The sequence below is a fragment of the Haplochromis burtoni genome, unplaced genomic scaffold (genome assembly GCF_018398535.1).
Source record: "Haplochromis burtoni strain Fernald_Lab_line unplaced genomic scaffold, NCSU_Asbu1 Contig_98, whole genome shotgun sequence".
NCBI lineage: Eukaryota > Metazoa > Chordata > Actinopteri > Cichliformes > Cichlidae > Haplochromis > Haplochromis burtoni.
The window spans coordinates 1,268,629-1,294,990 of NW_024582459.1; the positions used below are offsets into that span (position 1 = coordinate 1,268,629).

The 26,362-nt window shown below is 39.2% G+C and overlaps 1 protein-coding gene across 3 annotated transcripts in view; it reads left to right on the forward strand.

Moving 5' to 3' along the window:
* cacna2d4a (calcium channel, voltage-dependent, alpha 2/delta subunit 4a) overlaps window positions 1-26,362 on the forward strand; it is a 107,784-nt gene that overhangs the window by 2,971 nt on the left and 78,451 nt on the right. Inside the window, exons 1-26 of one of the 3 annotated variants that reach the window (XM_042222955.1) lie at window positions 2,092-3,121; window positions 4,601-4,770; window positions 7,135-7,216; window positions 10,508-10,624; window positions 10,742-10,801; window positions 12,116-12,278; window positions 12,371-12,502; window positions 13,014-13,074; window positions 14,264-14,414; window positions 15,221-15,295; window positions 17,348-17,437; window positions 17,595-17,708; window positions 17,824-17,902; window positions 18,883-19,016; window positions 19,981-20,058; window positions 20,546-20,626; window positions 20,726-20,800; window positions 20,905-20,991; window positions 21,092-21,163; window positions 21,324-21,385; window positions 21,545-21,612; window positions 21,697-21,742; window positions 22,983-23,080; window positions 23,902-23,995; window positions 24,135-24,227; window positions 25,029-25,156. In XM_042222955.1, the coding sequence (XP_042078889.1) occupies window positions 4,619-4,770; window positions 7,135-7,216; window positions 10,508-10,624; window positions 10,742-10,801; window positions 12,116-12,278; window positions 12,371-12,502; window positions 13,014-13,074; window positions 14,264-14,414; window positions 15,221-15,295; window positions 17,348-17,437; window positions 17,595-17,708; window positions 17,824-17,902; window positions 18,883-19,016; window positions 19,981-20,058; window positions 20,546-20,626; window positions 20,726-20,800; window positions 20,905-20,991; window positions 21,092-21,163; window positions 21,324-21,385; window positions 21,545-21,612; window positions 21,697-21,742; window positions 22,983-23,080; window positions 23,902-23,995; window positions 24,135-24,227; window positions 25,029-25,156 (2,392 nt within the window). In that variant the 5' untranslated portion in view covers window positions 2,092-3,121; window positions 4,601-4,618. Of the gene's footprint in view, window positions 1-2,091; window positions 3,122-4,600; window positions 4,771-7,134; window positions 7,217-10,507; window positions 10,625-10,741; window positions 10,802-12,115; window positions 12,279-12,370; window positions 12,503-13,013; window positions 13,075-14,263; window positions 14,415-15,220; window positions 15,296-17,347; window positions 17,438-17,594; window positions 17,709-17,823; window positions 17,903-18,882; window positions 19,017-19,980; window positions 20,059-20,545; window positions 20,627-20,725; window positions 20,801-20,904; window positions 20,992-21,091; window positions 21,164-21,323; window positions 21,386-21,544; window positions 21,613-21,696; window positions 21,743-22,982; window positions 23,081-23,901; window positions 23,996-24,134; window positions 24,228-25,028; window positions 25,157-26,362 lie in introns of those variants that run through there. The other 2 variants (XM_042222953.1, XM_042222954.1) reach the window with 2 other exon arrangements.

Here is a 26,362-nt window from a genome sequence, read left to right on the forward strand (position 1 = left end):
ATAATAAAATGGGAATGGTTGGTGATATTAAAGTTCTGTTTGTGGCACATTAGTATATGTGAGGGGGCAAACTCAAGACGGGTGGTGACCATGGTGGCCATTTAGAAGTCGGCCATCTTGGATACAACTTTTGTCCTAGCTTCATTCAGCAAGAGCCCACAGCGTAGCACTCGCCGCATGTCACTGGAGAGTGGCATTAGTCGAACATCCCTTCGGCGGATATTAGCTACTCACAAATGGCACCCTTACAAACTCCAGCTACTGCAGCATCTCAACGAGGATGACCCAGATCGGCCCACAGAATTTGCAGAATGGGCAAAACAAAAATTGGAACAGGACCCTCAGTTCACGCAGAAGATTTTGTTCAGTGACGAGGCAAACTTTTATGTGAATGGTGAAGTTAACAAACAAAATCACCGCTATTGGTCTGACACTAACCCACACTGGATGGATCCCTCCAAGACTGTTGGAACAACAAAAGTGATGGTTTCGTGTGGAATATGGGGTACAACGATAGTGGGTCCATTCTTCATCAATGGAAACCTCAAGGCCACTGGATATTTGAAATTGCTACATGATGATGTGTTTCCCTCTTTATGCACTGAAGCTGGCACATTCCCTGAGTTTTTCCAGCAAGATGGTGCACCACCACATTATGCGTGCCAGGTCCGAGCATTCCTAGATGAACAGTTGGAAAGTGGATTGGTCGTCGTGGGCCAGTTGAATGGCCCCCAAGGTCTCCCGATCTGACCCCCTTAGACTTTTATCTTTGGGGTCATCTGAAGGCAATTGTCTATGGTGTGAAGATATGAGATGTGCAACACCTGAAACTACGGATACTGGATACCTGTGCTGGCATTTCTCCTGCGGTGTTGCTATCAGTGTGCGAAGAGTGGGAGAAGAGGGTTGCATTGACAATCCAACACAATGGGCAGCACATTGAACATTTTATAAGTGGTCAGAAACTTGTAAATAACTCATGAAAGAATATAGTTACGTTGAAACCAAGCACACTATTGTTTTTCTTGTGACATTGCCAATAAGTTTGATGTGTCACATGGCCCTCTTCCTATTGAAAAAACTAAAGTTGTATCCAAGATGGCCGACTTCTAAATGGCCACCATGGTCACCACCCATCTTGAGGAGTTTGTCCCCTCACATATACTAATGTGCCACAAACAGGACTTTAATATCACCAACCATACCCATTTTATTACGGTGTATCCATATAAACGGCCCACCCTGTAGTTTGCACCAGGAAACCCTCTCCAGACTTCTTACTGGGCTGTTTTCTGGGGTCTGAAATCTCGTCAGTGGGGCCCAGTGCTTACTTATTAAACCTAGAAAAGCACACACAAGTAAGATTTTTAAACACCTACTGTAGTAGGTGTTTAAAAAAGCACCCTGAAAATCAAAAAAACAAAAAAAACAACAACATTCATATGAGGTACAGTATTATTTTCCGGTTTTTGCAGTGGTGTAAAAGTAAGTGATTTAAAATAATACTACCAATTTTTAAATGGATTATAGGATGAATGTGTGAATGAAAGTGTCTCTAACAGTCAAAAAAGAACTATGAGAGCATACTTGAAAAATGTGCCATATGGACATGGACAGAGCTGATGGATTCATTCTGCAATATTGTGAGTGCATGTGTGGACGTGTATATGTGAGACAATGAAAGTCCACTAGGTGTCTCAATGTGTTTGTATTATGATTGTGTCAGTTAAACGTGTTCTTTCCCCTCCTCTTCCTCTCAACATCCCCTTCTTGTGTCCCCCCTTACTTTGTTGAATTCTTATTACAGCCTCAATCCACTGTCCTTTTTGGTTAAAAATAATAATAATAATAATACAGAGGGAGATTAAGAGAAAGCATTGAAAAGACAAAACAGCAGGTGAGAGCCTGACAAGAAAGATTAAGAGAAAAAAACAGAGAAAAGCAACTAGAAAGAAAAGAAAGAGTAGAAAGACAGTGGGTCAAAGAGTGATACAGAGAAGATGAGGGCCAGAGAGAGAGAAAGATTGTGTTAGCGTGCTTGTATGGAGAGAGAGAGCAAGAGGCATGGAGTGGGAAAAGGAGGGAATGAGGGAGGAGGGGTTTAATCCTGCATGGATTATGGTATAAACTGGTGCTGGAGAGGAGGAAGAGAGATTCTGGAGAGAGAGGAAGTCCCACTATCCATCCGTGCATCCATTAGTCCATCTGTCTTACCCTCCACCCAGCAGCGTAGTCGTCTCCCCGTGCTTTTTGCTTTGCATTTTGGACCTGTGAAGACATGAGGTCAGCACAAGGGTCGGCAGAATAATTGGAAGTTGCAGCAGGGTTGGATTTGTTTTTGGAACCTGTGCATGTGCCTTACCTGGAAGAAACAAAATCACACTGCCCGATAATGGAAGTCGTGTGAAGACTGAAGTTTACTCCTATTTTTGTCGGATTGTGCTGATCTGAGAGAGCAAGCAAGAAAAACAGACGTCAATAATGGGGGGGACAGAAATCAGATTAAGAGCCTTGGAGAGGGAGGCGTAGAAAAATGGAGATGCTCTATTGTGATCCCATGTGCACAGAAGTGACCTTTGACACTGGAGACAAAAGCTTTCTAGTTTCTTTTGTATGCCGGGACATCCAGCTCAGCTGACATCGAATCATCATCATTCACACTTGCTATGTTTCAACTTTCTTCCTTGACCTACATACTTTTTGGTTCTTTTGTGAGCTCTGAAAATGTGGGTTTACTGAACTATTTTCTTAATTTTGTGTATTAATATTCCAGCTTTTAAATTGGGCATCAGATGGCATCTTTGTTTTCACTTGGAAAGAAGGTTTCACGTTGTTTCCACATGAGCCCAAAGTCAGTGTTAACTGTAAATGTTTTTAAGATGGCATATTTAACCTATAGTCACATGCCCATGCTTTTCTATTTTTTGCTATCCTTTCGGTTTGGACTTTCACAGATTCTCTAAATGTTACTATGGATCTTTACATATTTTAGCCTGCTTGGTGACAAAGCCAGCCTCTTTTTTCCCGTCTTGATGGGCTTAAGATTTGGACTATACATGACTGTCTTTCAGAAGGCTGTACACTGGACCTTGAGATTTTTTCTGAACAAATAATCTATCAGGCAAGTAGTCAAAAAGATCTTGAAAGCAAGTTCTTTGTTTTGCTCTTTAAGATGAGTTGGTGTTGTGCTACAAAGTGATGACCAATATTTTATAATGAAAATATGTGTCTGTGACCAAAATTCTGCCATAACTTACTGCACTTTACTTCAGTTTAATAAAGTTTAAATGCAGCTTTTGACTAAATGGGGTAGTTCATCCCAAAAATCATATACATGCAATTGTTTTGTAGCTAGAGACTGAGTATAACAGAACTTGGTGCCACTCACCTTATAGCACTTGAAGTGCCATTAAATGCATCTGGAAAACTCATCATTCATCACACATCAAACTCAATACAACCCCAAAACGTTTTTTAGCATTGTTAGCATTTTCAAATGCAGTGAAGGTCAACTGACTGGTGCACAGTTAATATTTACATCATGTCATGCCGTCCATGTGCTGTCAGGAACATGCGGCTTCTTTCTGCATCGTGACATGGTGCAAAGGGGTAATTTGGTGCAAAGAAAATAGTCTGTACATTTTAGCAATAAGTTCTAAACAAGCTTTTAAAATCAACTGTCTGCATCTGCTCGGGCCTAGCTAGCTAGCAACAAGGTAAACGTCCCTCCAGAGTTGGTAGATACCAAAATAGTGCTAAAAGAGAGAATTAAAGAGACTACTTTACCAGAAGCATGACTCAAGAGCAGCGGTGAGCAATTAATTTTCCCAAAGGGCCACATGAGGAATTGTGACTATTGTGGAGGGCTGCTCCAGTTAGATTATAACGAAAAATGAATACTGAGCCCTTTCAGGTGAACCCCCAAAGGAAGACACAAATCCCCTTGGAAGGGCATCCAATAACCAGTTTGCCAAATCAAACACACCTTCTGAGTACAGAATTGGTCCGGTCTCCTAAAACAGTCCCAGTTTCTCATGTGGCCCCTTGAGAAAATTAATTGAACCATTCCTGATCAAGACGTACATTAGTTTTACTGTGTTTGCAAGGTGATAACAGTTCAGTGATGTGCATGTGGTAGTTGGAATTTTTTGTATTATAGCTACAAGACTTTACAGAAGCAATAATACTCTGTGCTTTCGTGCAACTCCAACATACATGACTGGAATATAGTTCAATTAGCATGCACAAAAGAGTCAACAACCTAACTTGACAGAGAGTGATCTAGGTATAAATGATAAATGTTCATATAAAGATGTTATTACTGCCATAAACTAGCTAAGACACAGCCTGTAAGTGGTGCTGCAGAACCTGGCTGGCCTAATTCTGTTACTTTTAAATATTCCAAAGAAGGGAGGAAGTTAATGCTAATGGTCACCCTTTTTTCACAGTTAATGAGGTAGATGTCGGATAGAGAAGAGGCATTGTGTACCACCCTGTATGTGTAGATCTGTGCCAAGACTTCAGGTTTCTCTCTCTGTAGGTTTCTAAATTTCTAAATTCATGCTTTTTCACTGTTCTGATTTCCTCAATTTCTCTCCAGCGTACGGCAGCTGCAGGGATGAACTGCTGGAGTCTGGGAAAAGCTAGGAATGCCATTAAATTAGACAGAAGTGGGCCATACAGCGGGAGGCTGATGATGCTGATGTGGATTATCCTCTCCAGTTCACTGTGCCTCATGACTGATGGTCAAATGAAGATCTCACCAGAAACGTAAGTAAAACTGCGCTAGAAAAATAGACAGTTGACTGGTGTCTGGTGTTTGCATAAAGCTGCATTTATTCTGAAATTAATTTCATTTTTGCATTTGTTTTTGTTTACATATCCATATCATGGCTGTATCTTGAATCACAGTGGCACCCAGTGTGCTGCCATTCAGTGGCAAATATAGACACACAGCCTTTTTTTAAATCAGGTAATTTCTGTGTGCACACCCTGGCAGCTCTACGTGCAGTATGATCCTTCTTAAAGCCATATGTCAGATGGATGAGTCAATAGTGTTCCTTCTAGGTTGGCTGATTATTCTACATACATATGGACCATCTGGACACCTGTGGGGTACAGCGAACTGCCAAACTGTTCTCCTCTCTACAGCCACATTCAAATAATCTGACATATAAGTCTGACTAGAGATAAAGAGACATTTATTTAAAAAAAATAAAAATTACAATTTATTTTGTTAGAAAAGATTTTGTGTAGGAAAAGGCAGCATGGTGATCAAGTGGTTAGCGCTGTCAACGCACAGCAGTCACCTAGAGCCATGCTGGCAAACACCAATGCTCTGCTTATACAGATTGATGGAGTCCTGCTATGTTTGCATTTAATCATATGTACATATCACAAGGCTTGTTACTTCTACTGTAAAACTGCTTTTCAAACATGTACAATGATTGCCTTCCCATGAGAGGGATCGGTTTATATTGCGTAATGTGTTTTGCTTTCACAGAGTGTTGACTTTGTAAGACTGTGTACGATTACTGGTCAGTTTATCTCAGGTGGATATTTCTTTTTGGGACAAAATGCTGTGTTTGTTTATTCTCCAAAGGCAAGACGAAGCTCTTTCGCCTTAACGGTTTTCAACCGCCTTGCTGACGAAAGACAAGAACAGATCGATACAGTCCTGTCAGTCTGCAGTAGCCTTGTTTGTGTGTGAGCTGTGTGTTAGCAGAAGAATTTGTGTGCATGTGTGTGTGATTGTATATGTAAAAGTGATAAAAAATTGAATGGGTTGAGAGAGACTGAGAAGCACAGCACTTTGTTAGCATGGATGTTGTTAATGTTTGCATAACAGGCTTTACATACTTACATCTATCGACCAAAACCATAAGGCAATGTCTGCCTGTGCAGATTAGAGTTGTATTCAGTGCAGTGTATAAGATTTGTAGTTATACAGCTTAAAGAGTTTACTGTATGTGTTGTCAGCAGTCAGGCTGGTGACGGCAGATGAAGCTCTGGGGACACCAGAGTTCAACTGTCCAACATAGGTCACTAAGCCCCAAATGCCGCACTCTGCCTAGGGAAGAAATGGCAGCAGGTCCCTTATGGCTGTGAAAGTTAACAGTGTCACGACCGGAACATTTCAGGCCAAGAAGGTCAGATCTTTATCCTCTAAGGCTATGCAACCCTAATGCCAGTAGGAAACATTGCACCTTTCTGTGAGCTGTTACTAAAAACACGTCTTTGCTCTGGAATAAACAGCATAAGTGTACACATAGATCTTTTTCTTCTTTGGGGATAAAATCAAGTTTATCTATTGAAAAATTAAGTAAGTAAAATACTTTTACTGTTCATTGAAGTTGTTTCTGCAACCTGTTCTTGATCTGACTGGTACAGATACTGGTTCGAAAATTACAGTATAGCCATTTTAATAAGTTTAATTTTAAAATAAATCATTAAAAATGCACAAATTTCCTAACCCAGTGTCAGAGGAGATGATCTCCTGCTTCAATAATATCACAATATTGTTTTATGACACTGAAACCCAAAGTTCTTGATGCTGCCTTGAAACAGGAACAGGGATCGGCAAGATTATGATTAACCAGAATGGTAATACTAAACGAAATCTCTTGAAGAAGAATATTGACAGTACAGACGGCTTACACACTGTTGGCCCTCACATTTTAAAATGAACACGCTCAAATTTTGCAATGACAATATCAACAAGTCAACAAATGATAAGCCAGTTTTCAGTACCGATGCTGGCAAGACTGCCTGCAAACTAGCAGCGAGCTGACTGACTCCCCATAGGTTAAGCCATCTGTCACATCCTGTCTGCTCTCTAAACTCTATTATCTTACCTCATTGGCATTCACACTGAGGATTTGTAGAATTGCTGCATGTTAGTGAGCATAGAATAACCTCTTGACCCAGTACAATGTCTATTTTAAGTATCACCTTCAAATAATCTGCTTCACTCTGTCAGTAGTGAGTGTGCAGTAAGTGCTTAAATGTTTTGCTGTATACATTTCTGGTCATTTCCAGTGTTTTATAATGGGTTTATTAATTTGAGCTAGTAGCTGTGTCTTTACCTATATAAGGGTATCTACCTTCCATTGATAATGTATTTTGTCTGTTCAGGGTGCAGCAGTGGGCCGTGTCATTTGGCAAAGAGATAACTGCTTTGTCCGCCAGGTACTCTGGAGCTAAACTTCTGCAGAAGGTAAGAGGCAGTTCATCTATGAAGTTACATTTTTATTAACTATCAGCCAGGTGGGTGAGCCATTAATATTTACATTGCATTCGTCAGTATGGTAACACAGCTCATGTAAGGAGTTCAATAGGGGGGAAAAGCAGCTTCTATATGAAATGGCTCCTAGCAAGGTTTTTGGATTATCTTTTTTTCAGTAACCAGGTCTAAAACTGCACAGTAAGTCAAATTACCAGGACCACATGGCAAGCTAAAAACAAGCAAGTTATTGAAATAGACAGAAATTCCCATTCGGAGTTGGTGGAGACCAAAAACAGAGCAAAAAGGAGAGAATTACATTAGTCGGCTGACTGGTTCGGAATTTCTGGAAGGGAACATTCCAAGCCAAGTGGCCACTTGGGTGGTCTCAGATTCTCATCTCTGCTTTTCAAGGATAGTGTGGTTCTGTTGGATTCATTGGGTGATGGCCTCCAACTGACTTTGGAACGGTTTCGCGGCCAAGTGTGAATCGGTCAGAATGAGAATCAGCACCTCCAAATATAAGGCCATGGTTCTCAGCCGGAAAAAGTTGGAGTGCCCACTCTGGGTCAGGGACGAGTTCTTGCTCCAAGTGGATGAGTTTAAGTATCTCAGGGTCTTGTTCACGAGTGATGGGAGAAGGGAGCGGGAGATCGACAGACGGATTGGTGCTGCGGCTAAAGAGAGAGCTGAGTATAAAAGTGAAGCTCTCAATTTACCTCTCAAACTATGTCCCTACCCTCACCTATGGTCACGAGCTGTGGGGAGTGACCGAAAGAACGAGATTGCGGATACAAGTGGCAGAAATGGGCTTCCTCCGAAGGGTGGCTGACCTCACCCTTAGAGATAGAGTCAGAAGTTTGGCCATCCGGGAGGGGCTCAGAGTAGAGCCACTGGTCCTTCACATCGAAAGGAGTCAATTGAGGTGGTTCGGGCATCTGACAAGGATGCCTCCTGGGTGAGGTTCTCTGGGCATGTCCCACCAGGAGGATTCCCTGGGGCAGACCCAGGACATGCTGGAGAGATTATATCTCTCGGCTGGCCTGGGAACGCCTTGGTGTTTCCCCGGACAAGGTGGATTAGGTGGCTGGGGAGGGGAGGTCTGGGCTTCTCTGCTTGGGCTACTGCCCCCACGACCTGGCCCCGGATAAGCGGAAGAAGATGGGTGGATGGATGGATGGAACATTCCTGCTGAGTGTTATGTATTTTCTTGCCCTTTTGAGCATGCCAAGTGAAGTGCCATTTGATTCCATTATATTCAAAATAGGACAGAAATCTCTACAACAGGCTCACCAAAATGGGGCTATTCACAACAAAACAAGCAGGACTTGATTTTATTGGGGGTGAACTGTCCATTTAATATAAAATACATTTATAAATAGATGTTGTCAGATATCAACAAATTATTACTCATACAGTACATACTAGCCCAAGACATCATGCCCAAGTACATGTTACAAGACATAGTATGCTTCACTAATTTCCCATTTCAGACAGGCAAATGATTATTTTTAGGCTATATTTAATGATGGTTATGGTATGGTATGGTTAACATGCCTTTATTGATGATTAGTCACGCAAAAGTATACAGAGAGAAACATACAGGGAAGGTTATTTGGGGCTGAGCTCTCCCTCTACCTGCACCTCTTATTGTATTACCAGCTACACAAATATTTAAAACTAAAGTTGGAACTGGAAGCTGGGAATGGACAAAGAAATCTTACAAAAAATACAACATTATGCTGCAAAACTGAAAGGGGCAGAGTGTGAATTCGTCATTTCTCCCCCTTCTGTGCATTACATCAGCCAATAAGAACACGGCAGACTGACATACATTTGCTGTACAACATCTGCGCATGGCCTAGAGAGCAATCTGATGACACATTTAATTCAAATACAATTCAGGCATGCCTTTTAGTAATTAGCACGTGTGAGCTTGCACTGCATGCCACCCTGTAGTATCGCTAGCAGGTCCATTCACCATCTGCTATGCAGGCTCACAAAGTGTGTGTTAACAACGTTAACCAAACAAGCTGTACAAATAACCAATCCTTACTGATTTAGCTGTTATAAACAGTTTTCTACACTGTCCAACCTCACAGCTTGTAAGATATCAACCTGATCAAAAACAGAAAGCATTGTGGTGCTTGTAAGTGCTTCAGTTATCGCACGAGCAACACTTGCTGTAGTAACTGTATCCAAAACAGCCCTATTAATTTGCTGTATCTTTCCTATCTGCAAAATGTCTTTTTATTCAGCCAGTGGTGTGTAATAACAGCCAGCGCTTTAGTCTTATCCTTGCACCAAGGAGCCATAAATCATCCACCTCTGCCTAATCGATAGACTTCTTGTTATAAGTGGAACACTTAGTGATTCTGTCTTCTTGCCTGAGTAAACTGGGTAGGATATTGAGTGTTTGGGGTTCTGTTTGACAGTTATAAACATGTTGGAGCTACAAAGAGGGCATTTCCCCCCAAACAAACCTGCAAAAGATCCGTATATTGTGAGTTTTGCTCATTTTACATCTGTTATTTATCCATATGAATATCTAACTTATCTTAGTTATTAGATGGATGTTGCACTGTTGCATGGGACACATGGCTTATCGAATCTATTTCCTGAGCAAATTTGATAATAATTGTAATATATTGTAATTAATGGTAATCATCTTTATAAAGGCAACAGAAAAATACAAAACAAACAAGACGGATAAATGTCATTACATTATTTTTAGTGCAGGAAATTAACCTTTCAGTCCTCATGCAGTAACAGTATGGGATCCCTTAAATTGCATTTATCCAGCTGCTGTGATTCTACTGTGAACAAATACTATGAGTATTATTTGGCCGACTGGTTGTTGGACTAGAAAAAAAGAAAACATAAATATGTTTAAAAATGTATTCTGTTTTTTGGTGATCATTTTGAATGCCACTGCTATAATATGTCAGGATTAAGACTCGTTTTTATGTCTGCCTATTCTGAATTATAAATCTTTGAAAACATTATCATCACTTTGTACAAAATAGTGAGGGATGGAGGGAGAGGATGAAGTCAGGACACCTGTAAATGCCTGGTGTGAAGGTTTGTGTATCAGGATTGTTGCCTGTACAGTTGATCTCTGTTTTCAGAGGGGACTGTTTGGTTTCGTGTGTTGTTGAAAATGTAGAAATCGTTTATAATTGTGTTTTGTTGTCTTAAAACAGTCTTGCAAAGGCTGGCACAGTGTTTTACATTTTTTTTAAACAAATCTTTCTTTTTAAATTGAATTGTGTGTGTGTTTTAAAGAAATACAAGGATATTGAAGGTACAGTGAAGATAGAGGAGGTGAATGGAGACGAACTGGTGAAAAGGTTTGCGGAAGAAATGGAAGAGATGCTTGGGAGGAAGATGAAAGCTGTTAAGGTAATAATTATGCATGCAGAGTAAAAAAAAACCTTTAATGCCAATCAAATGGGCAATCATCAAATCAAACACTGATACAGAAAAAGAAAATCGGTAATGCTTTGACTTTTATCACAGAGATTAGCAGAAGCAGCAGAGGATGCAGATCTGGACCATGAGTACAATGAAACACTCGAGGTAAGGGTGACATATCTGCTTATAAGTTTTTCATTTGTCAGCTTATACAGGATAAGAGTCCCATTGCTAGTAGAAAGCTCAGACACTCTATGTAAAAATGTATGTCCACACCATGAGACCTATTGCTTTGTAACTCAAATTTTGCCATTTTTGTTGTTTGCTAGTTTTTTTTTTTAATGAATTGAATATGTGATTTGGATAAAAGGGCAGTGTGAGCAACTTGCGAGCTAATGCTAATGCTGGCTGAGTAGCTAGCTTGGTTAGGCCTTAGTTACCCTGTCATCGAGACTGGCTGGTGAGTCCCTGGCAACACTCTAGGAAAAATATATATTCTCCAATTCATTGTCCAATGGTTGGCTAAGTGAAATTGTTTTCAAAGAGGTATAGGGAACTACACTAAGGGCAGTAGATTGCTACAGTTGCCCAAAGTTTGCAAGGAAGAAAGTGACTCAACAATTAGTCACTGAGCAGTTGTGAAGCTGTGAAAGTTTTGACCCAAGCCGCAAACAGAGACAGATTACCTTAAAAAGTTTTGCCTCTTGTAACAACTGAAGGCAAAGCTTTTACTTTGAAGGCAAACATTCTTCATTTCCATTTGCGTTGCAGTTTTTTGCCAAGTTTCACTACTGCTCTGTGTTTAGCTGCTGAGTGTCAGAAGACAAGTTGGGGGCTTTCATGCAAACTATTGGTAACTGCAACAATCTGCTAGTGACCAAAGCAATCACAAGAAGGTTTCACAGATTTCACAGTGATAGCCAGCAACCTCCAGTAACCGCACACCAAGCAGCTAAGATTTAAACGTTTTTTTCTCTACCTTATATTTCACTGCGAGAACAAATAGGATGCTAAATTAGGCTAGCAAAAAACAAGCTCAGAAGCGCATTTTACCAGAGAAATCAAATGCCCAACTCCTCGCCACCAAACGGCAAACACAAAGCGGCCCCACACTTGTCACTCAAAACCTCTGCACACCTGATAATGCATGACCATAAACCCAAATATAATTTGGCAGTGTTTTAATCACCAGTACAGTAGCTGCAAAAAGAGAAATGACCTGACGTCAGGCATTTTAATATAGGACTCTTTGTTAACTAACCACAAACTGTATATTAAAGATGGATAGCTACTGTGAAGCCTCAAGAGTGGAGCGAGCTTCAATTTGTCTTTTAATGATCCAGTTTGTGAGCTGATTTTCAGCCCTTTTGAAAAAAAAAATCCACAGACTTATAACTGAATTATAACCAACTGTTTGTTCTTATTGGTTACTCATGTTAGTATATATGTACAGCCATCAACTTTCACTTTTTTCTGTAGTTTGACTATTATAACTCCATGTTGATCAACACTGTGGATGAAGATGGGAATCCAGTCCCACTGGGTGGAGAATTCACTTTGGAGGAAAACGAACATTTTAATAAACTGCCAGTCAACATACAGCAAAGTAACATACAAGTTCCCACAAATGTCTACAACAGAGGTAACACAACCATAAAGCCTTAAATATAATTGCAAATGCTGCATAATACACCAGATTGGCAGTAGAATATATTACCTCTCTCTGTTTTGTAGATCCTGATATTCTCAATGGAGTCTACATGTCTGAGGCTCTGAATGATGTTTTCGCTGATAACTTCCAGGAGGATCCAACTCTCACCTGGCAGTACTTTGGCAGTTCTACGGGCTTTTTCAGGCTATATCCAGGTACGTCTGAGTCACCTACACTTGGGCCAGCAAATGTGCGTCCCAGAATTGTAGCACAGTGTGTTAATTGATGGTACCCTTGGCTGCACTTTTCTCCTGTGACGATGCAGTGTTAAAACAACATGAACAGCACTGTAGATAAACATTCAGCTACATAAGCCAAACAGTGTACTGTACTTACACAGCAACTGACAGCGCAAGAAACAGTCAAACATGATGAGTCAGTCTCGGTGAGAGTCTGGCTGCTAATAAATTCTCTGTGTACATGTCTATCTGAGTGCGTGCGTGTGTGTTTGTGAGAGAGAGCAAGGGTAATTAACAGAAGATATGTGACAGCTTGTTTTACTCACCCTCTGCGTCACCCATCACAGCCTTGTTTGACAGTTTGTCATCACACAATGCTACCACAGCATTCATTTTGACATCAGTTGGTCATCCGTCCAACCAAAAAATCATCCAAGCAGGAGTTTGTCCTCTGACCATCATCTGCACTCTCTCTGTTTTCTTTCAGGCATCCAATGGACTCCAGATGAAAACGGTGTCGTCACATTTGATTGCAGAAACAGAAACTGGTATGGCGATACTGCCCTGTCCTTCCCCATTGATGCCTTTTGATTATCTTTAGCCCTCTCAAAATGAAGCTCCAAACCCCACTCACAGATCTGATCACTCCCAGTCAACAGTTACTATGCACCATTAGGCAGTCTAGTATGGTTCACCCATACTTTCCAGGTGTGTTTGACTGTCTCAAGAATTCTTATCATCAGAATGGGAAAGAAGGATGATTCAAGTGTCTCTGAATTTGATATGGTTGTTGATACTAGAGGAGGTGTTGAGTGTTTGGGAAATGGAGCAAGAATTATCAAGTGAATGGCAGAGGTTAGAAGAGAATGGCCAGACTGCTTTGAGCTGAGAGGAAGGCAAGAGTAACTCAAATAACCACTTGTTGTAATCAAGGTATGCAGAAGAGCATCTCTGAAGACACAACCCATTGAACCTTGAAACAGATGAGCACATCGGGTGCCACGTTTGTCAGCTAAGAACAGGAAACTAAAAAGTATTTATTAGTTAAAGGGGATTTGCACCATGAATGTGCAGACAACAAATCTGTAACAACTATGTGATGCCATCATGTCAATATGGAGCAAAATCTCTGAGGAATATTTCCTGGATCTTGTTGAATCTATACCACAAAATTAAGGAAGTTCTGAAAAAGGGGGTCTAACTTTGTGCTAGTGATGTGTGACTAATGAAGTGCGGTGAGTGTACACGACAGTGCAATATGCACTGTTGCACTGAAGTAGTTAACTAGAATTCAGCCATCATTAATTTAGTGTTTATGCTTATTTCCTTGCTGCTGAAACATGTGACATTTTATTTGCTGTAAAGAGATCTATCACAAAGACAAAGGACTGTTTAGATTGTGGGAACTCTGTCTGGTTTCCAGACATAAATACAGTTGTCCTGGGAAGCAGAGATCAAGGAAACAGACAGAGTAAATCTGGAAAGTTGCCAATCACACCTGCTGCTTGAGGGGAAATCTCATTTATGTTAATTAGCTTGGAAAAATCGGGGGATGGTAATAAAGAGATGAAGGGACCAAACAGACGGACAGAGGAACATATAAAAGGATAAACACTGTCTGCTCCTCCTAGCTGCTGGACTAGCAGTACATAACACCCAATCTGGTCATACTTGGTGTGAAATGTAGGTTGTAGTGCATCTTATACCTACTTCTTCTTTCTCTCTATGTCCTTTTAGGTATATACAAGCAGCCACATCTCCTAAAGATGTAGTAATCGTCGTGGATGTCAGTGGCAGCATGAAGGGACTCAGACTGACAATAGCCAAGCACACCATTAATACAATCCTGGACACCCTGGGAGAAAATGACTTTGTTAACATCATAGCTGTAAGTATATGCGCAAACAGTCATACAAAAGACAAATGCAATGAGCATTTGTCTAAGTCTGGATGAGCGTGACATAGAGATTAAAGCCCAAACACACAAATGCACTGGAACTAATGCACAGGTCAACATGGAGGTACATATGCACACACACATGCAAACAGATACAAATTTAAAATTTGGTTCATGCCAGGCATAAATTTTCAGTAACATGAAAGCTTCTAAATTTGTTTTCTTTTTAGGTTTTTGGGGGGGATTTTGGCTGTGTGTAACCCTACAACTACAAATCTGTGTAATAAGCATGGTTTATCCTGGTATTACTGCGTGTGTAATCATACGCCTCCTGCAAATCCCCTGCTTTTAAGCTGCATTTTTACCAGAATTTAAAGCTACACGCCTTTCAGCCGAGTGACTGTGCAGCAAAACAATACAAAACAAAAAAACAGTACTTCTTCATATCTAAACTCTGTAGTTTAAAAAATGGTTTAGTTAATTATTTTTATGAGGTCTATTCAAAATGAAACTTAGCTTTGACTTTGATAGAACTGGTCTGGAACACATTAAAATCATACTCCATATTAGTCCAACAACTTCAATATTGTTACATTATGAACAGTCAATATTTAAAGATGGTTGGTTGGAGAGATTAAGTGTAATCTAATTACTTTGTGACGTTCAGGGTGATTGACTGCAGGTCGTAAAACTGCACTAACAACTGTTTGTCCCCTGCTGCAAATGTTAATCATGTTGACTCTTCATTAGCTGCTCAGTCACCATATTGGTTTATGTGAATTGGTTTCTGTCTCCAGTACAGTGACTATGTTCGCTACGTGGAGCCCTGCTTCCGGGGCACGCTAGTACAGGCTGATCTGGATAACCGAGAGGTAAGACACACAAGCAGCTCTTGACAAATGGCACATGCGTTCATGCTCATGGCTGATTAAGTGAATTAACCTCTTGGAACTTAATAATTCCAAGTTATCTTGCTAATACCCTGAAGACAAAGCTTATGCCATAATCACATCACAGTTAAAGCAACCTGCCCTCTAAAGGATTTAACCAGTAAAACCCTAGAGAGCGTATGTGACTTCGGCCTCTGCCAACATATTAAGAATATCAATATTCTTCCCAATTTCCCTTCTTTTCTCCTCTCTTGAATTATTTCCATGTCTAACACCAATAATGTCATTGTTTTATTTTTCTTCTCATCCCTTTGTCCTCCCTTTTTTTTTCTAACTTCCCAACACCTGCTCAGTCTGCTCAGTCTCAGTGTGTGTGTGTTTATTTGTTGTAAGTATGCCCTACTTTCACTCCCCTCCACATCATGGCAGTTTGGGTGAGGTCGCCGGCTGCTGACAATTTTAAGTTGGTCACATGACCTGTCAGCAAGGGATCTGATTGGGTGAATACATAGGATATTCTGTAGCAGAATGGGCTTACAGATGTTGGCTGACACACTTGCACAAGAGGGAATGCACATGTAGAGGAAGACAATCATCAGTTTTGCAGTTGTTATACAAGAGTTCCAATATTCCTACATAACCATTCACTTTTAGTCCTACTGAAAGTCACACTGGGTCACTTTTTCAGTCTTGTTCAGCTTTCATTACTGGGAAGATTACTTAACACAAACCTGCAAGCCAACCATGTTAAAGATGCAGTATGCAACATGCCCCAGTGACACAGTACAAATGCACATAAGCAAACAGTCTCATTTGTCAGAATAGCACAGAGCAGATATGTGCGATTAAATGCAATTTGCAATATTTTTGTTTTGTTAATAATACTTCACAACAATTTCAGTTATTTCGAGCATGTTTCCAATTCAATCCAAACCAATTTTATTTATAAAGCACTTTAAAATACCCAGTACAGGACCAAAGTGCTGTACAGAAAATAAGTTAAAAACAATAGAATAAAATAAATAAATAAAACACATAATACATAAAAATTAGAACAGCCCTATATTAGCAAAACAAGATAAAACAGCATAGAATCAACTAAAATAAAACTAAAAAAAAAAATAAAAACCAATATCTCACATGGTGTCAAAGGCCAGGGTAAAGAGGTGATTTAAAAACAGGTAGAGAAGAAGCCTGTCTGATCTCTTAAAGTAGATCGTTCCACAGTTTTGAGTCACTTTTTTTACTAAATGTCTATATTTAAATATAATTTACAGCACATAAAATCAGTTTCACTACGCTTGCAATTATTCTTATTGTTCTAATTATTTACTATTCACATGCACAGACACAAGAGCTCCTCTTACGTGCTATTAATAGCTGCAGCCGTGTCCAGTGGTTGTGCATGTAGATGTTTGATCTGTGGTTGTATGTGGCTTTGCCAATGCTTTGTATTTCAACCCTCTCTTGCACAGAGACAATAGCAGTTAGCAGCAGTTTTTGTTCATACTAAAAGTATTCTGTTCAAATACTTTTAGTATTTGACACCAAAGAAAACACATTTCCTTTTCAGTTTTGTCATGGTGTTTCACATTAAAATTTCACTTCTTCTTAAAACTGCATTTTCATATACAAGTGACTAGTTAGAGAAGTGTTTATATCCATCCTTGAGCTATGCAAGATGCAACATTTTACAGGGTTTGTCTTTTATAAAAGAAGTTCATGCACACTTACAGCTTTCTAAAACTGAGTAAAACCCTTTTACATGGTCATTCCTCCTCCTCATATGTGCATGTGAATCTGTCTTTGTTTGTGTGTTGATTAATCTTGATTACCTTCTGGTGTTGCAGTAGCTTTGGTGTTAGTGGTCAGTGTGCCAGGAAGCTGGGGATAATCTCTCTACTGCGCTCTCTTCTCTATGTCTCCCTCACTCTCTTTTTTCTGTTGTGACTAATTCGGCTGCGTTTGCCCGAAGGGAAGCGCATTGGCTCACTGACAGTGTCTGTGTGTTTACTTTTCTGGGTCTCGCTCCAGCATTTCAAGCTTTTGGTGGAACAGCTTCATGTGAAAGGAGAGGGCAAAGTAAAAAAAGCAATGAAGGAGTCTTTCAGGATTCTCAATGAGGTTTGTCTTTCCTTGCCACAATCATAGCAACTGCTACCCCTTGGCCGTAATAATAGCGAAGCAAAGTTATTTAGGAATTCCTACCTCCACAATACACAGAGCTTGAGTGCAGATTTTTAAAACTGATTAAACTGGATGTGCATATTTATGTGTTTAGGCTACTGCACTGGGGCAGGGCAGCCTGTGTAACCAGGCAATCATGCTGATAACAGACGGAGCCATGGAGGACTTCCAAGATGTTTTTCAAGAGTTTAACTGGCCAGAACGACGGGTATTATAAAGACCAGCACAGACAAATATCATCCTTTAAAAGCTGTAGTAGCTGAGTATTAAATTAGCGTGGCTTATCACGCCGTACTACATATAGCACTTGACTTTCTCTCCAGGTTCGAGTGTTCACCTATCTGATTGGACGGGAGATGACGTTTGCTGAAAATGTCAAATGGATTGCCTGCAACAACAAGGGTAAAGCCCAGTGTCTTTAAATTTGATGGCTTTGTTTGTGTTGTCACATTTGTTTGTACTGACAAATCCTTCATAATCATTACAGGAAGACAGCAACAGTAATAAATTGAAGATTAACGAATATTTTTTTGTAAAAAAGAATAATTTTCTGAATCTTACGAAACCCCTGGTGCTCCCAAAAGAGGTGTGCTGGCCCTGTGGTGATTCCAGGTGGCACTATGAGGAACTAAGTATCAGGTGCTGCCCTCTTGTGAATTACAAGGCATCATGCAGCAGCTTAGGAAATAATCACATTAGCTCCTTCTAGCATATTAAAATCCATGGCTAAATAACTGATAATCAGCACAGATACACTGCAAACATATCCCTGGCCAAAAATGTCATAACTGTGTCTCTATAACAGGTGCAATCCATTTTGTTGCATAAACTGATAGTTGCTTCTACTAGCAGGCAGATATCTGTCAAACAGATATTTTGTTGCTGTTTTCTTGCAAACAGCTTCTGCTTAAACCTTCTGGATGCAGTTTCAGTTTGCTTAATAGTGTTTGCACCAGCGCTCTTGGGAGATGTTACCAAGGGGAAATATGTTGCACGTATTCACTTGGCAGAGCTTCAGTAGCCTGTTGTCGCTGAGCAGCTTCACTGCAGGTATCCCACTGACGTCACTGTCTCCCACTTGTAGAAATGCCACAAACCTTAGACTAAGCCAAGTTTTAAAGAACGTCAAAAACATATTTGTATCAGTCGGAGATTCAAGCTGGGATATTTGTTTCATGTTTTGGAATACAGGGTGTTCTGATGTCTGATAAATGAGTTTCTTCTTCTAAATTTAATACCCAAAGGCAGAAACCTGAGTTAAAAATAATAGGTGAACAATTTATTTTCCAAAAACTAAAAAAGAAAACGCTTCTCAGTTTTCCATCTGAGTAGTTTATGATACGAGTTACAATACATGTGTGTCTTTTCTGTGTCTTCTGCAGGTTATTACACACATGTCTCAACACTGGCTGATGTCCAGGAAAACGTTATGGAGTACCTCCATGTTCTGAGCCGGCCAATGGTCATCAACCACGATCATGACATCATTTGGACTGAGGCCTATATGGACAGTGTGGTCAGTCTGCTTGTCTTATTATTGTTGTTTAATATTATTATTTTTGTCAAAATTTAATAAATGAACTGGTTTTTATCTTTGTTTAATATTTTTTGATGATCTGAAACATGTGAGTGTAGCAAATATGCAAAAACGAAATATATAAAGAGAAATGAGGAAGGAAGCAAATATATTCACATATTCACTTAATTCTGAATATTTAGACTATGGTCATTATAAAGAATGCAGATGTAAAGCACCACCTCCCTGGCACATTTATTACATGTATTTAATATTAAACATTTTTTTTCTTATGAATTTATGTTTTCCTCCCTTTCATTTGGCCACAGAAATATTACATTGTAATTTGACAATCTTACTGGAGGTGTTATTCTTTAGCCATTCATGTGTGCTTTTCCCCCCATTTACCATTAACTTCAGTTGCCAAGTACAAAAAAGGTAATTGTATGTGGAGCTAGCTTTAGAGCTTTAGCTAGAAAAAGAAAATAAAGTGTAGCATTTGTAACGACATGCTTAGGTTTTGTTTAGTTAGTGGTTGTCAGTTTATAGTCACCTCTAGTAGTTTCTTGGAGCTCCAGTAGCTTTTGCTAAAGCTAAAGTTAGCTCATCCTCGAGATACCAGCTGGTCTAATGTTGTAAGTCTTGGTTTTTCACTTGAAACCACATTTCAAGTGGTTTTTCAAAATGCTTTATTATAAATTCATTTAATCAGTTTGAAATGTAATCTAAAGTGGAAAGTTTAAACTTTTTTTTTAACTATACAAGCCGGTACTAGCTTTTTCAAGAGTTAGCTTGTAATTTAACAAGCTAACTCTTAAAAAAGCTAGTATCTCCAAATCACTTATTTTTTCAAACTCTGTAAACAAACCTGGATTTGTTTTTGGTTTTTTTTTTTTTATTAATTAATTAATTTTTTGTCCACAGGCTAACTAATTTATCTGAAAGTGTGTTTATTGTATCACAGCTGTTCAACACTCAGGCACAAAGCCTGCTCCTGATGACCTCAGTAGCCATGCCTGTGTTCAGCAAGAAGAGAGAGACTGTAAGTAGTTTTTTACAACTTTGACCTCACATTGTGTCTTTGTGTTGATAATGGTAAATTAAATTGAAATGAAATTGTGATAGATCATAACAAAAGTGGGAGTTTATATTCATAAATCGGTATAAGAAATAGGGTTAAAACCGAAGGAACCAGCCTTGATCTGCTAAGAAACAGGCTGCCTTAAATTTGGAAGCCTTGTTTGATTCAGTATTAACTTTTAAACCACAGATCAAAAAAGTCCTTTCTTCAGATCAGAGCTGGCTGCAAAATAAAACCACTGCTCTAACAGTGTGACCTGGAAAACAAAGATTAACAAAAAGTCACTCACTTATCTCCAGCTAGTTCACAATACTCCATCGAGGCTTCATGCTGTTATCATCTCAGATTTTATTTGAGCTTATTGTTTATATTTCGTTTCAGAGTGAGCGCTATTTAATGTGATTTTGATATATTTAAAATTCTAAAATGATATTTTTACCTCATAAAGTTATCGCACGGGATTCTACTGGGAGTAGTAGGAACTGATGTTGCCTTGAGAGAACTGATGAGAGTAGCTACAAGATACAAGGTAAACCAGAAAGTAACACACCCTGTAACATATATGCTGTACTTCAGTACTGTCAGCAGTTTGCTTCCTTATGGCTGTCTGCTTATGGTCTTTTTATAGCTGGGTGTTCATGGCTACGCCTACCTCATCACGAATAATGGGTACATCTTGTCTCATCCTGACCTGCGACCTCTGGTACGAGGATTTTTTTGTTGGTATTAGATAATGGATTATGAGTACATGCCTCTTATTTTAAAAGCATACTCTTTTGTCTGTGTGCCTGTGCTTGTGTATGGCAGTATAAAGAGGGTAAGAAGCTAAAGCCTAAACCCAACTACAACAGTGTGGATCTGTCAGAAGTGGAATGGGAAGACAGCGAAGAAAAAGTGGGTAACATAAACTTACACGCATTTTTGACCCTTTAATTTCACTTATTTTCTTTGACTTATAGTTTAAGGTGCTGATATAGCTTAAATTTTTTTTTAGCTGAGGACCGCCATGGTTAAAGGAGAAACCGGAAACTTGTCTTTAGATGTGAAAACTTCAGTCGATAAAGGAGTGAGTAATTTTGTTCTTCAGGAATCTGTTGACGTAAAAGGAGACTTAATGACTATTATATCAGTTATTTCCCCTTTTTGTCCCGTGTACCTCTTTTTTCAATAGAAAAGCTGCCTTTTTGTGCTCACTGTGGTGTTTATGAAGCCTGTTTTTCTTACAGAGAAGAGTGATGTTCCTGAAGAATGATTACTACTATACTGTCATCAATGAGACACCATTCAGGTTTGTCCAGTTTCTTTAAACTTTACTAAATTCCTTAAATTCTCCAGTAAAACAAAGCAAAACATATAAACAAAACAAGTCTCCTTCTTACATTTTCTATATTGCCTCCTTAAAGTTTCCCACATACTGTAACGGTCTTGGCCTTCTCTGTGTTGACAGTCTGGGTATAGTGTTGAGTCAAGGATATGGACAGTATATCTTCATAGGAAATGTCTCTGTTGAGGAGGGTAAGTGTCCAATCTCTGTATATCTGCGTTTGTGTCTGGGTTTCATACACCCTGGCTTATGTCTTGACTTCTCTTCTTACGCAGGTCTTCACGACTTATTGGCTCCTGATCTGACCATAGCCAACGAGTGGTGAGTTTAACTTGCAGTGTAACAGGTTGTGAGATAGGTCGTGTTTCCCATTTTTCTACAGGGTGGTTTATCCGGTGTTCTGACAAACCGTCCTACTTTGGGAAGTTGTCCTACCCATAGGTTAATTTGACGGTGACTTCTGACAAACCCGAACACCGTCTATGTTGCACATAAAGTCAGAGTTTTCAGTGTAATTAAGGTGCTTCCTTTTTACCCTAACTTAAGATGAACACATAACCTGGTCTGGAGAAGGTTTTGGTTTTGAAATCGTTTGGTAACGCCACATTTTCATTAGACAGCTTTTATAGTAAAGTGCTGTCTAGATTATCTGATGTACTATTATTTTTTTTATAAATAGAGCTTATTCGGTCAGAGCTCATAAACTACATCAAATGAAGCTGTAAAGTTACAGCAGTGCAAACTGTATGTGTGGCATTGTCACTGGAATTTTCTTACATTCAGCATAAAATATTGATGCAGAAAATAAATGTTTTGTGTATAAATGTTGATCCTAATCTGCTGCTAAGTCTCTTTTACACTGCTGGAATTGCAGCTGCTTGAACCCAAATTAGAAGATTGATGGGTCACATTTGTAGGCTATATATCAAAGAGAACATTCAATCAATAAAATTAATTTTCTCTTTGATCTGGTAGCAGACTAATGTGATTTCCCCGGATCCTGGATTAGGAAATGGGAGAGAGTTAAATCTGAATGCACTGAGTAACCTTGTGTTTAAACGTATCAAAAATTTCATATCTCTGATCTGCAGCAGCTGCACAGTGAGTGCAAACTAATAATGTTAATAAATATGTTAGATTGAGATAATATATTTATTTTACAGCTCTGCATGCTTATGACGACTCTGAGTTCACAATTTTCAGCAGCATTAATCTCTGCCTCACTCTTAGCAGTATTATTGCTGTTATATTCTTTATTTTCTTTATAGACATCTTATCATCTTATATTACATTGAAATAATCACATTGAAAAAAAATAGGTTTTGTTGTTTAATGGTGGCTGGCAAATAGCTTCTAAGGTGCATTACCACCACCCTCTGGGAGTAATAGCATGTTGCATACTACAAGGTGCCCATAAACAAAGGAGAATATATATATTTTAAGACAAGAAACAGTTGCATAAACTGTTGGTTATTTTTTCTTTCTTTCGTTTTTATTTAGTAACTTTGACTATATTTGAAAGTCCTCACCGTGCTTAATTGACATATGTGTGCGTTTGTAGGACCTACTGTGAGACAGACATTGACCCAGCACACCGCAAGCTGAGTCAGCTTCAAGCTGTGGAACGATACCTCACAGGCAAAGAGCCAGATCTGGAGTGTAAGTCGTGACTTAATGTCAAGCATCGCATGAATGCATCAATGTCAGAAGTATAAAAATGTGTGTTTAGTTGGATATTTTTTTGTTGCTGCTTCTTGGTAATAAATCTTATGCCGCTGTTTATTTCCCCCTAAATGGTGCCATTTATATTTATTAAATAAATAAATTGTTTAATTTTGCTTCTTCTTGAATTCAGTCATCCGATCCAATAAACTGCACATACAGTAAGTTATTATGATGATTACATTTTTCATGGGTCCAGGATTTATTATGTCTTGGTCTGATTTATTGCCAAGAAGCACTGTTACAACAAAGAAATAATCAGCAAAAATTTAATACATTTTTCTGCTAAGTTTATATACCAATAAGTATATGTCACTTGTGACTTTGTGCGATGTGCAGGAGTAAGCACTTAATGGTGAGTTTTGTACAACTCAGCATCAAATATGCCAGAGAATACTGAATCACAGGGAGATACTAATATGCTGGACATTAGAACAGGGAATAGACAGTAATGAGTCACGACGTGACTCGAAACTGGAAATAAACTCAGCACAAGATAGAAAACTGTAACCAAAATGAATCAGGAAGACATCTAAACAGGGAATACTTTGTTACCCCCACAAGGGAGGTAGCAAAGAACAAGTAACACAAGCAATGTTACAAAAGAAACAGCACTCAAACATACTGTAGGGTCATTCTCAAAATCCAAAAGAAACGTTAACTCGCAAAACGCAAAGCACAGGGTCCAGAACTCAGGGACCACAGCAGTATAAAAGCACACCGTTATACTTATGTTTCCTTCTGCTTTCTCTGAACAGGTGATATGCAGCTGCTGCAACAAACGCTGTTTGATGCTGTGGTCACGGCTCCCATGGAAGCTTACTGGAACGCCCTTATGCTCAACGTATCCAGGTGAAAATGAACACAAATGTTCCTTCAGTTCATGCCACCAACTTTTTACACAGTTGGTGATTCTTATCTATACTAACATATATTTTTCCTCTTTATGTGTGTATGTGCGTTTGTTTGTTTCTCCCTCTTGCTCTCTCAGTATGGATGAGGGAATTGAAACAGCATTCTTAGGGACCCGTTCAGGCCTCATAAGGTTTCTGAGGTATGCCGGTATCGAGAAAAGAATTGGCAAGTGAGTAAGAAAAGTCCAACTGCATCTATGTTGTCATGCTATTATATCCAAAACCAAATAGAAACTGGTGTCAAAAAACCTCTATAAAAGGTTTACCTTAGACTGATGGTAATTGAAGACCTGATGATGACTTTATGCCCCCGTCTTGGTTAATTAAAGGTAAACTGAACTTAATCCCTGACACCCAGGTGGCATCTTTTGGGAGAATTTTCTGTGTAGAAACACAATTAGCATATATCCAAAACATTTGACTTTTGTTTAGGCTGTATTTGCATTTAGACATCAGGGTTTTGAGATATGACAGACACAGCTACAATCATCAATTTAAGCAAAGATGAAGATACAAATAAGTCTTCCACTACTCTCACTACTCTCTCTATTGTTCACCCTGGGGTTGCCCTCCCCCAGGCTTGTCCCTGTGGCTTCCTGTCCTGGGTTTGGGATTGGCTGTTCTCCTGCCCTGCACCCCTGTTCTTTGTTCCAATTCCGGGAATACCCTCTATTTGTATTATTACACCTATTAATCGCAATATTGCAATACTACAAGCAATCCCAAACTATAGTCTCTTTAACTCTAATGTATATTCATTAATCTGTTATTCTCAACATTAGTAAATCCTTTCTTTAGATATATCTCTTGAAAAGCAATGGCTGTCTTGTTAAGGCAATTTAATATCACTATTTTTTTGTTTTCCAATTTTAGTTTCCCACTTTATCCAGTTGCTTTTTTCCATGTGTCAAAGACTCTTCTTGTTAATTAAGCAATGGGTTGTTCTTTTAGCATATTTTGTCTCTCCCCAGGTCTTTCCTGACCTCCACAGACAAGGAGAATATGTTCACCCTGGACCATTTCCCAGTGTGGTACCGCAGAGCAGCTGAGTACCCAGCTGGAAAGTTTCTATATTACATGCCCAGACAAGACACTAGAGGTAAGAGGACATACCTTTACTTAGTATACACACACCCACAAAATAAAAAAAAAAACAAATCCTACGAAATACTATTTATGATGGTGTCTTTTCTTTTTTTTTGCAATGTTCAGCAAATTGAGTAACGAATCCGCCATGTAAGGCTAGTTTTTGTACCGTCAGGGGGGTACAGCTGCTCTTTTCTGTTTCCCTCTATGGATATTAATGCAGTTTGCATAAATCCTGACACATCATGAAAAAAAACATCCTGATCTACTCTGATCACCCACTTTATAACATCTTCAAGGAAACATCAGTACTGGAAGACGCTTCTCTTTTTGTTGTAAAGTGAAGAGATACAGGAGAACATTCGCACCCACTGCCCGTATGCCTTTTCAAGTGTCATACAAATAGCAGATGAGCCCCGTCAGACATGTGAATTTCCCTAAATAAAGTTTTTCTTATTCTTATTATTCTTATTTGCATCAACAAAGTTCTTTGACTGGTTAGGAGAGATCGGGAAATGTGATTTTTATTGAGGCAAAGTGTAAAGTATTTCATCCAGCTTGATGTATATCCTAAGATATGTCTTGATGAACAGTTTACAGCATCAGAGTGGGAAAATTAACAGCCGTGTCATCTTTGCCATCACATCATACTAACCTCATTTTTTTTGTAGTTGAGAAAGGAAAAGTAAAAAAAAAGCATGCAAGTTTGAACCTGGCTTTTCCCTGCCTCTGGATTAAATTCTCTTGTTTTGCTCCACTGGAATAAAATGTATTTTTAAAGAGCTTTGAAAAATATGTTGGCATTAAAGCGATTTAGCCTGCGTCAGAGGGCAGGAATGTAAATTTAATCTCCACTACACAGTGCACAGTGTGCAGCTGGAAACACTGCTGCTCCTAATGACAGAACACAGTGGTTGTGTATTTTCTGCATCTATTTCCTTCGACTTACATGCATAGTTTTTTAGAGTTATAAAGGAATTTTAGGGGCTTTATGTTGACTGGTGATAATCATTTTGTGGTGTATTTCCACGCTTGTGAGATGCACTTTTAAATATAAACTAGTTCCCAATACGTATTAGGAGTTTGATAAATGTAGTGTGTTGTTCTTAGATGTATTCAGGGACTATGAGGCTGACTATAGCGCCACCTTGAGTGCAGAAGAGGTGGAAACCCAAGCGGAGGAGGGAGGGAATAATCCAAGGGAGGCGGAGAATGAGGA